General features: G+C 41.0%; 1 protein-coding gene across 3 annotated transcripts in view; it reads left to right on the top strand.

Annotated features, from left to right (window-relative positions):
* The first annotated feature begins 251 nt into the window (after nt 1–251).
* LOC135494147 (glycine receptor subunit alpha-2-like) overlaps nt 252–15,306 on the top strand; it is a 102,020-nt gene continuing 86,965 nt past the window's right edge. The window contains exons 1-2 of one of the 3 annotated variants that reach the window (XM_064781957.1): nt 252–1,020; nt 1,172–2,083. In XM_064781957.1, the coding sequence (XP_064638027.1) occupies nt 2,004–2,083 (80 nt within the window). In that variant the 5' untranslated portion in view covers nt 252–1,020; nt 1,172–2,003. Of the gene's footprint in view, nt 2,084–15,306 lie in introns of all 3 variants that reach the window. The other 2 variants (XM_064781958.1, XM_064781956.1) reach the window with 2 other exon arrangements.

Below are 15,306 nucleotides of genomic sequence, written 5' to 3'. Positions count from 1 at the left end.
ACTTGGTATGAGTTTACACAACTTGAAGGATCGATGTTAAAGATGTAAGGCGCGTGATTTTGTGACCTTGACATGTGGTTGCAGTGGTGTGGGTTTTGAGACTAATCCAACGGCTTTGATATATATGTTGATGTGTGTTCATTTGTCAATGGATACTAAAGTTTAACATTAAATGCAGGTTGCACGTTGATGGTTCGATCTGTTACAAGTCGAGAAGAACCTAATTGATGAACGTGATGTGTTCATAACTTAAGCTTATAACGGAGAGGTACGATCATTTCTTGAGTGTGCAGCAGCCACTAGCAGTATTCTGATCAAATGCAAAACAACAAAATAGTGAAGTTTCAGTCACCTGAACAATACTTCAAAGCAATATGTACTGCTGAACCCCATCATGCGATTGCTATTGGTGTAATGATACTTAAACAGCAAGCAAACACAGTAGCAGGAGTACTTCAAGATAACAACCCGAAAAAATTGTAAATTTCACACCATAGCAATTTCATAATTGCAAAACTTATGTCAAATTAGAAGTTGTACACGCGAGAGATATTTTTACTTTTGGACTTGTAATTGCCATAAATTGGTTATCATGCAGCTTCGAAATAACATAAAACACCTATATCAAAGCCCAACCCTTCTCAAGCGCATGGATAATTTTTTATATCAATGCCACTTTCTCGAAGAATATTCCATCCGCATATTTTCAATCTTGCGTGATATGTCACATCATGTCAAAGGTTTTCTATAATGCTACTCTTTCCTTTTTTTCATATGATTCCAACGTAAGTATATGAATCACCCGTGTAGTCTTAACTGGAAACGACAAGAGACACATGCTACAATGGATGATATCATAGGACTGCAAGGTTCAGGTTGTCAAGGTTTTATCAAAGATATGAGTTTAATTTTCTTTCTTTGAATGAATGGTAAATGAAGTAGTTACTCGTATGGTTCAAGTTTAAATGAACAGCAGGCCAATGTTTCGACAATCTAAAAAAGGATTTTAGAAAGGAAAAGGTAAGTGAATATTTGTATTCATCCATTACAGCTTAAATTGTCTTATCACTCGAATTTCGATTTGAAAGCCTAGTTACGGCTTAGGTTCACTCCTCCGATTCCCTTTACCGTCAAATGTGGGTACTGTGGTCTCCTGACCTTTTTATTTCAGATATTGTTTGATGGCCCGACAAGGAGGGCATAATCACAATGATGCAGCATTACTGAACAAGTCTGAGCCAGAACCAAGCTGACGAGCGCTGTGGTATAGGGAACGAGGTAGCACTCTCCTCACTAGATCGATACAGCTCCAACATGCGTTATGCTGCCAATAGATGCACAGGTTCCAAACAGCTGCTTCTTCAAATTAAACAGAGCTGACGGTAAAACAGCACGTGGCTTCAAGTGGCTTGACATCTTGATGACAGGATCCTGTGATAATGTTCTGGTATTATTTCCTAGTGTTTGACTGGGACTTTCTGAATGTTGTAAGGATTTAACATAACTTTGATACAGTTCACGAGCGCCGCTTGAATAGCGATTTCGAAGAAGGACAGCCAGGTGAAAAGTGATTAACAATTCAACTGGGACTCGCAGTGAGGTGTTGAACTGCATCTCAAGAAGGTAAGAAACCCTATTTGAACTAGTAACTGTTAAATGGGAGGATGATTCTTTAGATTAACTGTTTAAGGCTGAAGTTTTGTCATCACCGACTGTTATTATTTGAGTGAGTGCTTTAGTGACAATACGCCGGCTGGTGACCAGATGGTAGGAGGTTCAGGCTCGCATGGCTTTGTTTTACTAATATTGCTGGCAGTTGTCGAGAGGGGACACGATTTCTAAGGAATTAAAAACCCGTAGCGCACAATCGTGTTGTGACAGATTTCACATCGTGCAACTCCATCTGATGGTTTATAGGATTAGAACCTGCCTTGTCTCCAGCAATACGGCCAGCTAGTGGATAGTTCTGATGGTCTCTTCATGTTTTATACTACAGACCTAACATGAGTACATTTGGATTAAGCTATAACCACGGTGCACCAATCGTCATACTCGTTCTTCTGATGGTGAATCACTGGAAAAGGTAGGTGAATGTTTTATTTCATCGATTACAGCTTGAACTGTCTTATCACTGCAAAATTTCGATTTAAAAGCATAGTGTCAAGAACAGGTCATTCCTTACTGAGAACTTCACCAGTCTTTCAGCAGTCACAGAATAGAGATAGTGACATTACAGTACAGTGATAAAACATACTATCAGATGATTCTAATTGGCAAAAATGAATCTTCATCCAGGGAACATTTTTATTATCAATATAAATAACGCCCTAGACATGAACCATAGCGGTACTGACTGGTCTCTTCAACCCTCGTGGTACACAAGGCTACAATGCGGTATCTCCTTCATTCGGTCTTTCTGGATGTCTCCGCCTAAGTGAGGCCCATTGCCGGAATAGGTAATATGGGTAATTTCTTACAGTACTTCGTCTTTTGCAAAATGTTCCAAAGGATGAAAAATAACCAAGCATAGATTATTCCCGAGTCTCTCGAACTTAAACGTCTAGACTAAACTCAACCGTTTAGAAACGTAACTTACTGCTAGTTAAACTCACCGCTAGTTAAACGTTGCCGAGCGCGCAACAGATGGGATGATCATGCAATTTTAAATCGAGACTCAAGCTTCTCAGCGTGGAACCTCCGAAAAAACCATCTTTCTGAACACCTCTTTCGTCCTCATGGCATTTCATATTATCAACCAAGAAAACCATTTCATCATGAAACGCAGATCATATTTGATTAAAAACCCTTGAGACTTTACCAGTTCGTGTTAAACCAAACATGTATGTAACTTAGAAATACATGGGTTTACCCTGAAAAAGAATTGGAAATAAGAAAAAAACCCACAAGAAGCTCGACAAAGAAAGATACTCAGCATGAGTATTTTCGACATATTCATTTGGAATATATAATAACTAGTTACTGAATCAGGAAGGCTTTAATAAACCAAGTGGTTGAAAAAATGTACCAAACGACATCCGTTTTCTTCTACTATTTCCTCTGTAAATAATTCAAAGACATGTTTGGTCGATTGTGACTGTTTTAGTAGACAGGAGTAGGCAATTTACCACAATACAACGGAAACATTTGCGGATGCATAAAATTGGTCTTATTTCAGGAAGATTAAACTACGGTGCATAAATACTCTTCCTCAAACGTTTGATAATGCTTGCTAAATGAAGTGAAACGTTTTAAATGGGGATAATTTCTTATCAATTGTCTTTTCACTAGTCGTTCGTTGTCTTTCTGTGATTCGGTGAATGGAACTGATTGGATTGGACACTTGCAGTGATCACACAGACAGTCATCGGCCGCATCTTTTGAAACCCTGGTCGTAATATCATCATGACATTGTCAGATGGCGCAGCCTACTTCATCTCAAAAACCATTGTTGTCGTTCTTGAATTCCAAGATAAACTCTCAGGCCCAACTGAGGTAAATATATAAGCATCTGTCTTCAGTTCGTTCGTCATCTCCGCAAATAAATCTCAAATGACTGAGCACATCATTTAATCTGTCACTATCGCTGAGCAATATTGACAACTCAATCAAGATTCCACTGTATCAAATGGCAACCCATTTTTTACTGCCGTTTGATCTCGGAACTTAGCCAAAAAATGGCAAAACAGGTTTTCAATTTGCTCTTCACGGGTAGAGCTTATGAAAAACTAAGATAAGACATGTTTTATGAAACTAGAACATTCCCTGGGTGTTGTAAAATCGATCTTCTTTGTGTTTGCCTCGGTTAGTTACATACTTGATGAGAAGTTGTTGTGTGTTTGTCTGTTGCGTGTCTTTATAGATGATAAGGAGGTGCGAATTCATGTTATTAGCACTTATTTCGTGTTGCAACATGAAAGAATTCTTCGATTTTTGCTTGGGTTGAAGCTGTGTATCGAAGAATAGCCTCGCTAAATGCTAGCATTATGACTATGCGCTGCGCCGTAAAATCAGGTTTTAAAATTTACCCAACATCTTTCATCAGTGATGAGCCCATGTAATGGATCAGTAGCACCAGCTCTTCCAAAGTCCGCTCCGCAATTCTCCAACATTGCTGTTTCATTTTCGACTGACAACCATTATAACGCGATCATTGGAGAGGTATGACTGGTCGTCTCTGTCTGGTAAGCAAGGAATCAAGCCCCGATGCTGGTTTAATTTCCAAACAGAAATATCTTACAAATATATCAATCATTACTCCACAGTTTTTCATCGCTTTATCCGTCGATTTTACCACTACCTGCAACAGTAACAATTACAAGAGAAATGTACATAGAATCTCAATGTGATCTTCATCACAGCCATCAGCCGGCGCACTGCTGATACCATGTCAAAGATACATGCTTTCATTCACATTTCTGATTGAAAGATGACACCATTGAAGTTATTATAATTACTCCAGCATTGTCTATTTATACCCCTGTACATTAAGTTCATGGCTGTATGACATATTCAATCCGACTAATGAGACATGTCATGAGATTAGAGTTACACTTTAAAGTACTACCTACATTGACGACACGAATGCAGTTAGTCGACATCGGGATTGACTTTACCAATTGCCAAAGGTACCCAGTATGTCTATCGATAAGACAAAGCCTGGCTCAGACCTCTCAATATCCATATTGTAAAATACTATGTTTCTCAGTCATCTCCACCGATCAGTGATGGGGCCAAACGCACGGAATTGGAAAATTCCTCTACATAGTGGATAGTTTGACGTCTCTTGTGATAGGGAGTACAATACATCATCCCTCCCTTGGGCCATAGTCAGCTTGTGTGCGAGCTATCATAGTACTCCATAACGTCTATTTCCATAAATATACTTCATGAGTTTGCCATATAAATATTTCCTCAGTCACCCATCTACTGGTTAATCGCCCAATGGGTTGACGTGCCCACCGAAATATCGTATTAGAAAAGTAGTAGAACTTCTCTTATACCATGGAGTATGATACAATATTAAAGAGTTATGACAATGATTAAAAATGAAACGGTGCTCAGAGGTGCTAAAGCTTTAAGACACGTCTCGAGGCCAGTTTTGATAGAATGGCAGTAGATTGTTTCTTCAGCCTCCCATATCGACTTGAAAAGAACAAAGCAAAGCACTGGTAAACTATATACAACTAGAAAACACAAACTGCTGTGGCCATCGCACCTGCCAAGCATCACTGTCTACACAATATCCGGCTCCGGTGCTTCAGTTTAAATGGGGATATTGCAAAAGCTCATCTTCTCTGTCATCGCCTTGTCTCCTTCACTGTGAAGATATCCTGCCACCGTCTTTATATTGCTATGGAAGCTCGTATTTCATTGAAAAAACGCTGCTTGTGACTTGTGTGGATGTAGGATGGCATTTGGCTGTGGAATGCACGCCGACCATACATTATTGTCATGACTGTTATCTCTTTCTGGGCCGAGGCTAGGTTCTGCCCACCTGTTCATCATCAGGTGTGTTTAAAGTCGACAGCCTGTTGAACGATACGTTCAAGGGTAACGCAGTCTTGTCACCGTTCCCCCGGCCCGATCTGTCCTGTACTTTAAAAGCATGTTCATTAGAGGGCTGTCCTCACTTCGAGATGTCCAACCTTCCACTCCGTGGAGAGCATTTCAAAAATGTCATTCTATGGGGATATTTTTTCGCTTTGTGATTTAAAAAAACAATAGTGCAAAAAATGAAATGACTGTTGCATTCGGTCCCGCTTCAATAACTGACTTAATCGTTTCTCTTAGATGTAGGTACATGTACCCCTGATGTGTTGTCCGATCCATATGACGCGAGACTGTCTGAGAGTAGTAACGCTAAAGTTGTTATTCATTCAAGCGGCGTGGTCTGGCTTAGTAATGGATATCAGTAGACAGGAGTATATAGGGTAGATTACAAGCAATTACTCCAATAATGGTTAATAAACATCAGGCGGCTTTGGCCTCTTATCCAGCTGTTATTTCTCTGAAGGGGAAGCATTTAAGGCAACCAGGGCCAATCTCTCGAAATAGTCAGCGAAAACACAATGTTTCAAGCCGTGTGCTCACTCATCTCCTAGTATATGTACTTGATTGCTGTCGCAGAGTGGATGACCATGAAACACAGCCCTAACTTCATGGAGTGAGAACCAAATGATCTCTATCTGAACAATGTACACGTCTGCCGTTCTTCAACATAAATGTGAAATCACTACTCCATGTAGTCCCTAATCAATGATGATATGTGATCAGTGGTTCCTTCTATATTCGCTTTGTTTCCCTGTCAGCCATGTTGATATTCTCTACGACAGGCGTGCGTGGAATAGGAATAGGTCAGGACAATGTCGTGGTTGATTTTCTTCAAATCCCGTATTAAGGAACCACCAAAACTGTATGCAAACTTGTTGACAGTCAAATCGAGTCCTGCTTCAGTCTCAATTTACTAAGATTATCAGCAATATATTCAGTGCTTATACCAAGTACAGAGCCTCAAATATCATTCGAGTTTTTTAACCTTACTGCTACATTACTTGATTAATTTCCTTGAACAACAGTGATTTCTTTTCTCCTTCACATCATGATTAATTGAATAATTATTCAAGCTAACAAACACTTCATCCGAGCTACATCTATTAAACAACAGGCACAATAAACGATAAAATATGTTCTATCGGGCAAGATGAAACAGGCATAGATCATCTTGATAAGAACATGAGAGCCGCTCCGTGAAATGGACTGGGACAGATACAAAGAAGCTCAGTCAGGTTGATTTGATAAGCTACACATGAACACTGGTGCATCAATCTTCTCTCAATTGTCAGGAAGAGTGGAGGGCGAAATTTATGGTGTAAAACCTCCGCAAGTTTGATGCATTTCGTAATAAATGAGCGGTAGAAAGTTGAAATCCATCCAGGAATAAATCTTCACTGACTCTACGTGAACTCATTTTAGGTACTAACGAGAGTATATCGACTTGGAGTTGTTCTTTGGTGGGCAAAGCAGCTACCCGTCACGGGCTACAGCCCTGCCATTATATATCTTAAGCTCGCAGCACACTAGCCGCCAACTTTGGCGACAAGAAGCGTTCAGCTGACGCCTCTCGACGCCGAAGTTGGCGGTCAGTGGATCCCGGTCAGAGCACACCTGCCCGAATCGGCGCCCAGTAGCGTATTTTCCGCCACTTTAGGCTGCCATTTTGAAATCATGTCACATCAAGACGCATACTGATTGGCCAGAGCCTCGCCGCCGACGCCCATTCAGGCGACAATCCGTAGCACACCTGGCTTCTTCTTGCGTTCAAACGCGGCGACACGCGTCAAAAATCAAACATGTTAGATATTTGGCGTTTAGTTGCGGCAAGTGACGTTCGCCGACGCCGTTCGTAGCAGACTAGGGATTTTTCAGGCGTTCAGGACTCTTGCGGCAAAAAACGCCAGTGAACGCCGAAGTTGGCGGCTAGTAAGCTGCGGGCTTTAGTCTAGTCTAGGTGTACTCTTATCTTCTATAAAACGACGTACAGTGGAACCCCGGTCGGCGACAACACCGCTATGTACTTTTTCGACTGAGCAACAATATAAGTATATGTACAACTGAACGGCCAGAATCTTCAGACACAGGCAGATTTCGTTACTTATTGATTAAGGGAGGCTGGATGGTGCAAACACTTAACTATCACATACTTGTCTGCATGTACTTCTGGCCAGCACTCACTCACTGAAGCAGTTCAGACGGATACCTATTGAATACCAAACTCTTCTCAAGCATTATGCTCCGCACCCGAACTCGGCAAAGATAGGTTAGGTTTTGTGTCTCTCTTCGTGTTGTCCTCAAACTTGTCCAAGGTTATATCTGAGGTTTTCATGATGTCATTTCTATGTTTGGTAGGATCGGTGATTTTCTGATTGAAGGCGTGGCAACGTTGAGTTAAAGGCCAGGGCCTGCTTGTTCAAAATTAGTTTTGTCACTTACAAATAGTTAGGGAGAGTCACCCGCTCTATCTATTCTATAAATTTTAATGTTTACATGTGACCACATTAAATCAGTGGAATCGGAAAAAGCATGGTCGCAGTGTAGTTACCAGGTACGCCCCGCGATGAGATTTGGTATGAATCATATTCTAATGTCAATCGAAGAACCGATCTGAAAAAGAAAAAAGCCGGTCATTTTCGTCTTGATGAATGGCAGCTGACTTGTCCTGTACGACATCATATCAATCCCCTTATTCACGTGTACTGCATCGCCAAGTATGACACTACTCTCATTAGTGATATTGTGATTTCCCATTTTCAATGGCGTGTTACAAAATATGAGTGCATCTGCAGAGTTTAAACGGCTTAAAGGTCGCTCATCATCATGCAAGCTTGAAGGTATTGCGTGGTTGAAGTAGTTTCAGGTCACTGATAGGCTTGCACAAGACACTGTACTGCAGTGCATGTTATGTAGATAAGTAATGCGTGCTGTGTGATTCCTTGCCTCATAGCGTTTCTCACCTTAACTGTCACAATTATCGGTGGATTGATGAATTGCCTTTAATGGCTAAACTAGCTCATTAGCTTCCTGTCTTATGATATGGTAAGCTATCTATATCATGATGGATAGACAATCTATTGAAATGATTCTTCCGGCGAGTTTGTATGCAGAGTCGTGGACAGTTTTACGGTTACAATGCGATAAACTCGGAGGTTTTCATGTTTGAGTGGAGATTTTCTGTGCCTGTAATAGCCAGGCTATGGCGATGTGAACTTCAAAAATCAACACTATAACATTGTGGGGCAGTTATGGATTGACAGGGAGGACGGAGGACGGGAGACTTTTTCTGTCCTGTCCTTCAGTAGATTGACTGGGAGATTTCTGCACACTCTTGACGCTATTAGAAAACTTACAACCTATAGTTCACTCAGTGCATCCATGTCGGGTATCTGAAAGTAATATTTTGAACGAAATTGAATAACTGCATGTCTCCTTATCACAACAGATTTATGTAAAATGGTTCCTCTTCAAGTTAAGTCGAGTGCGGCTCCTCCAGAGCTGATGAAGTGCTTATTCTATTAAACCAAAACCACTTGCTCCGTGTTATTTCATCTTCATGGTATGTGACTACCATCCGTCGAACTCACTGACCAATAATGGCTATCAGAATACTCCTAGCAACCACAGGGTCAGATAAGTACAGAGGTTTGTGCTGCAACATTGGACGGAAACTTGATATTCTGCTATTGGAATTAAAGGCGAGGCCAACCCCACGCTCATTTTCATTGCTTTGTTATGCTGAGTGATTTTACTTGTAGAAGTAGAATATCGCACATTGATGACGCAACACCTGTGTCATATCGGTGCGGACTTGCTGCAGTTTTGAAACAAGAGTTTTACTCTAGTATTTGAATTGAGGCCAATTCTTCTGCCAATCTTCCCATTTCTTTCTGTTCAAGTCTCTTTCGTCATGTTAGTGGTAGATGAACCTCTTCATCTGCGCATCAGTAAGAGTAATACTCGCAGAAAGTTAAATACTCTGGTGCTCCGAACTTCGAACTTCCGAACTTTTAATACTCTGGTGCTCCGAACTTCAGTGGTGGTCACTCCCTTTTCGTTTTGTAGTTGCTTTCGCAATGATATTTGGTGATACCTTTAGAAGGACAGCCGGGTCAGTCAAGTGTCAGGTGCTTAACGATCTTGTCCCCACTTTGGAAGTAAGCTAGCTTACATCGTCATTCCCTCCTGCTTCTTCATATTCATCCATTCGCCATATTTACAGATAAAATCACTTCAGGCTTTGCGGTCGTGAGTTGAATACGTTTAGAGGGGCCAGCCATGAACCATCGTTATTACAGTGCATTCGTTTTGTCGGACTTCAGGCCGACACTCCCACATATCTGACTTTTAATTGCGGTCAACAGAAGTGGGAAGAAGCGATGATTACACTCGTTGGTTCGTCGGTATGGATTTTAACTGTCAGCTGTGCTCCATTCCGACATATCAGCCTTGTACATGAGAAACTGTTTGAGGCTACGTACGCTTTCCTTTGACTTCAGCTTCAAAGCTACTTAGCAAAAATTCACAATATGGGAGTTAAAACATTTGGGATTCATCAGATAATAAAAGATTGACTTTAAGAATTCCTATATGCCATGAGTAATTTAGCACAGACTCTCATGGGTCTTCCCACGTAATCGTGATGAGCCCAACATGATGATGTTAACGCAACAGAAGGGAGAGAAGATCTGGTGACTAAGACTTTCATCTTGTTGTGATCTCCAACGCACTCTGCCCTAAATGCATTTGACACGGGTGATACAAACGTAAGCTCTAAACACCGGTGAAGGTTTCGTTGGCGTTCACCCGCTTTTTGAAAAAAAGTTCTTTGTTATCCTTTGCTATCTCATTTTCTTTGACGTTAATCTCAATATTTTCGCAACTACTTCACAACCAATACGGTAAACGTAGCGTAACGTATTCAAAATCAATTATCATTGTATGCCTTAGAAGACGATAAAGTGCTGTCCGTAATAATCACCATCTGTACATTCCCACTGTGATCTATACCGTAAGTGTTAGCAATTACCCCCGCAGAGATTCGGTCGTAAATCTTCTGTTGTTGTTATTGTCGTCGAGAGAAGACATATTTCGACGAGTACGGCAATATATCCGCATGTTATTCGGCTTTGCAACCAGGCCAATTTCTTTCTCTTGTACATTCATTGTCCTCGTGGCTCCGGTAGTAAGAACATGATCGGGAATATTGGCTTGGATGCAGACTTGACATAGATAATGCGTGCAGTTTTCTTTATTATTTCTCCCTCCATTTCCTTGGTGGTGAGAGAGATGAATAGGTTTCCTTTTAATGAGTTTGGATTATCCTTAGAAGCCAATTACCAACAGCTCCAATTCTTGTAAGCCCCACAGCGGTACCACATTTTCTTCGCCTGGGCCATTAAACCAACCAATATAATGCTCGCTCGTCCAGTGCCTTTAGCAAGTGAACAAACAATGTAAGAGGAAACGCAAGTATTTGTCTGTTTAGCAGCAGGAACATGGAGACACGATGAAAGATTATAACTATGGTGATAGATGATGAGTAATGCACGATGAATAATATGATGGTTCTTCTCTAACTGTGAGGCTGGTTTGATAATCACTCGATTAAGTCAAATAAAACGAACGAACTTCACCTCATCGTGTTCGTAGTTCAAAGTGATAGCCGAATCCTATTTTATAACCACTGTATCAATTACTTCCCTAACGTGTTTAAAGGGAATATGTAGATCCCCACAGTTATTGCCACATCGCCTAATCTGAAATGGAAATTTTGACAAGCTGATCGACCACGAAATATGGCTCGAAACCATCCTAACATGATGATATATCGCGTGAAGTTATCGTTAACTACATGTAGTTGGATAGGTACGTTTATTTGATTATCGCATGATCTGCCATCCGTGCCAAAATGAAATTGAAAAATTGGAAGGAGAACCAATTTGCTCCGTCTCCAGAAGCAAAGTCATGTTTTGTCTCTTTTGGTTGTCACTGCCATTATCATTTTAATCATTATTTTACATAATATACATCACCCCGTAATCTGAAAATTTCCTCTTGGGCGCTGACAAAACATGTGTTGTACATAAATATGTAAATATAAGGTCTTTGGATAGATTCATGACAGATTAGGGTCGGATGATAATCTCTATCGTAGTTGATATCAGGTTAAACATTAAATCGTTTTCCCTCTCAAGAGTCCTTCTTCTAGTTGTTAATAGAACATAACATACACAAATTTAATTCATACATTGTAAAATTGCTGATGCAATTTGTCACAATTCTATAGAGAAAACTGCTTAACCATTGATAGCCAGAGCGGGTCAGCTGGGTATAACATGCCATTCTGCATCCTATTCACATTCAATCCCAACACTTTCAGCAGAAGGTCTTAAAACCTCGACATGGCTTTGGGTAGACTAAAAAGTTACTCCCACGACAATTGATCGCAGCCTCTCAACAACTCGGTCGTTCCTACGCCCACAAGTCACTGCCGCATGAAATGTTCAACATGTGGCCGTGCACACTGGGCGCAGACCCTCAACAGCATCTCATATTTCTCCTAATCGCATGGCGGCAAGGATTGATGTTGTTGAGTTATTTTCCCATTATGGGTGGGTCAAGAAGGCTACATAGGGGAGACCTCCTAAATGATTACGCTGATGTCTATCTTGTTTCCAAGTACTCCTGGGACCATATCAGTATTCAGTGATAGCATGCTTTGAATTAATGTGGATTACGACTGCGGATGGTCTAGTGCGTATGTTCCTTTGCTTAATCAATGTTAACTTATATTCCCATTATGGGTAGGTCAAGAAGGCTTAACAGAGGGGAGATCTCCTTCATGACTACACCGATGTCTATCTTGTTTCCAATTACGCCTGCGGGTCCATTTTTCGAAACTCCTTGATATAACCGATGTGTCTGTAGTATCAATCAAATTGTTGTAGAAAAGCATAAACAGGTTGCAGAGATGCCCGTGGCACTGCAACTCGCATTATGTGTTCACCACTCAACCGTGCAGTGTCCTTCTTTAGTCACAATAATTCAAAGATAGGAAAATGGAAAACGAAATCACAGTTGAAAGATGAATCGTGAATCAAAAATAAAAAACTGTTCCATTGTCTTTCTCAGGATGGACGTACGTTCGATCTCGCAACATCTGGTGTAACTTGTATAAAATCACGGAAGATTACTTTTTCTACTATCTCTCCTCGATTGCGAGGGGACATAAGGGTTGGTATGGCAACACAATAGCAGTGATCAGTTAATCCCATTACCTTTGTGTGATCCCATTCATCTCGTGACAGCAGAGATACGAGTTGATGCATGATTTACCGCGTGATGAGCTGCTGCCATTCCTTTCCATCGCAGCGAAAACAAAAAGCTCGGCTGTTTTATGCGCCGTGGGTTTCACCTCATGCAGAAATTATGACCGGTTGTGTCTATTGGGTCTTAGGATTTTTTGATCTGTTGATAGAACGTGGGACACAAAAGATAGGCGGATGGCGTTGCTGACTGCTCTATATTTTTAAGCAACTATATAGCGACGGCTGTATCTCTCGGCAAATGATTCCATATCACAGCTATTGTTTTGCAGTGCATCTTTCGTATTGACTGTAAGCTATGCGAAGACAAACACTAGTTGGAAAAACAAGAAATGGGTCTCGAAGATTCCTCGGGCCAACTTGATATTCTATTCAGCTATTCATACACGGGTGGTTCGCCCATTTTATCATGTTTATATGCCCCCAAGGCTGACATAGGCCATTGACTTGTGAACAAGAAGATGGTGTTCATTCGTCATATTCCCTTGGGAGATGCCCCGGCATAATTGCCAGCTTTTGTAAAACCAATGTTTAAGATAAATGACAAATCGTGGTAATAAATCATTTCTTATTTGCTCAGGTATCTGGTACACAAGATAAGGTGGACAAACTTTTCCACTGAGTTGCAGGTCTAATAGTTTTTGCTATGAATTGTGCGCCAGGTTCAAATCAAAGTGACACATTGTCAGCAAATATCAACACACTTTTCTGAAAGAAGAGGGCTTATACCAAAGTAAAAGAGTGGTCCTTGTCATGTAGATGATCAAAACAGGGAAGAAACATCTATGAATTAACAGAGATGAAATGAGATGTGTCCTAGTGTTTATGAGTCCACAGTAGTATGGGAGGTCACCATACGCCTTAACCAGAGGATTCCCATGACTGCTGAGCACATACTGGGAAGATGCTCAAGTTTTGCAGACCTGAGGAAGGAGACCTGGCCAGAGGGAGCACGAATCCATGACCAGTTATATGGAGATCTCCAGCAGCTACGCAGGACCACCGACTTTATGATAAAATCCGGACTGACTGTCTAAAACGTGGTGAACGAAAGAAGAAGAAACCAGAGGATTTTCCTAATGCGCTCTTAGACATCGGAATCTGTCTTTGTGTGCTCGCAGAAGATCTGCTGGTTACGCTCTGACGTTGAAGATGACTTGGACTGACATACCTTATTCAATATGACGCACGCTCGAACTGACCAATGCCTTGTTTGTATTACCGTTTCACCTCGCTAGTCGAACTGGCAAACGCGGGATTCGGTACTCGCTCGACTCGTTCATGCTCGAACTGGTGCCCGCTCGAATCGACCAGTTGCCTTCACAAGTACGAAAATCTAAAGTGGCAATAGGTCTGTCAAGGCGCCGCCATCTCCGTCGTTATTTATTCGACTATTTTTCAGGCGTATTTGCCATAGGAAATTTAAAGCTTTCAAGCACGCGTGTCACTTGAAACAATGGCGTGTACCTCTGCTTCAGACAAAGCGATCCCTGCATGCAGGCGGTTATTCATCAGAAGACCTGTTCAGTAGGTTGCTTTATGTATTATGGATGGTGGTTCCCCTCCATATCAGACAGCCTGCTACTCCAAGTCTAAACATCATCAATGAATAATTAAGGTTGTGTACTTCATAACATATTTTGTATAAAATGCACCACTCCTGTCAGAAACATTGTAAAGAAAAACTCAATAATTTCAGGAATAGTAAAAGCTTAACTGTTTCGAAGGCAATACCGCCAAACATCAATCAATACATGGTTCTGTTCTTGTCAATAACGGTAAAGCAAACAACACCGAAAGCGGGATTCCTGCCTCTAGACATTTCCTCAATGGCGTCGCTTGTTAAAAGGCGCGTCATCACAGACCCCTTTATTTTTGGCGCTACTTCATCACAGCTCGTCTTGTGCGGTTGACCCTGTCATTTTGCCCGTCGCGCAGCTTTTGGGTCATTATCTGATGAAACATCTTGGGTGGAGAAAAGCCAGTTTTCAAGCCACTTGCTTAATTAATTTTGCCAGTTTTTGATATATTGCTATTGTTACTGATCAATTGATTGAAATGGGCAAATGTTTCTAGGTCACCTGGACGGGAACTTATAGGGACCTGACCTGAATGTTGCATTTAGTCCCAATTAGCACATTCATAGATATGGAGTAGGATTTCAATCAATAATATGCACTTCTATCGCGCCTGACAGTTCTTGACAGAAAATGTGCAATGCCAATGTCAGTCAGGTGTTGCTTAGTGTAATGTTACGCTTGTAACACACTGGAAACATATAGAGTAACAATAGCAGGATTACAACGTATTTAAAGGTGGGATAAGGTTGATGGTATCCAATAGTACATGTCAGTTCATCTTGCAACGCACAAGTTAGGATGTAAAAAATAGAATAATCAATTTACTTTTAACAAGAATGCAATTTGAT

Source organism: Lineus longissimus, chromosome 9, assembly GCF_910592395.1.
Source record: "Lineus longissimus chromosome 9, tnLinLong1.2, whole genome shotgun sequence".
Classification (NCBI taxonomy): Eukaryota; Metazoa; Nemertea; class Pilidiophora; order Heteronemertea; family Lineidae; genus Lineus; species Lineus longissimus.
Note: the sequence above shows the minus strand (reverse complement) of the source record. Positions and strands in the feature narration are given on the sequence as shown.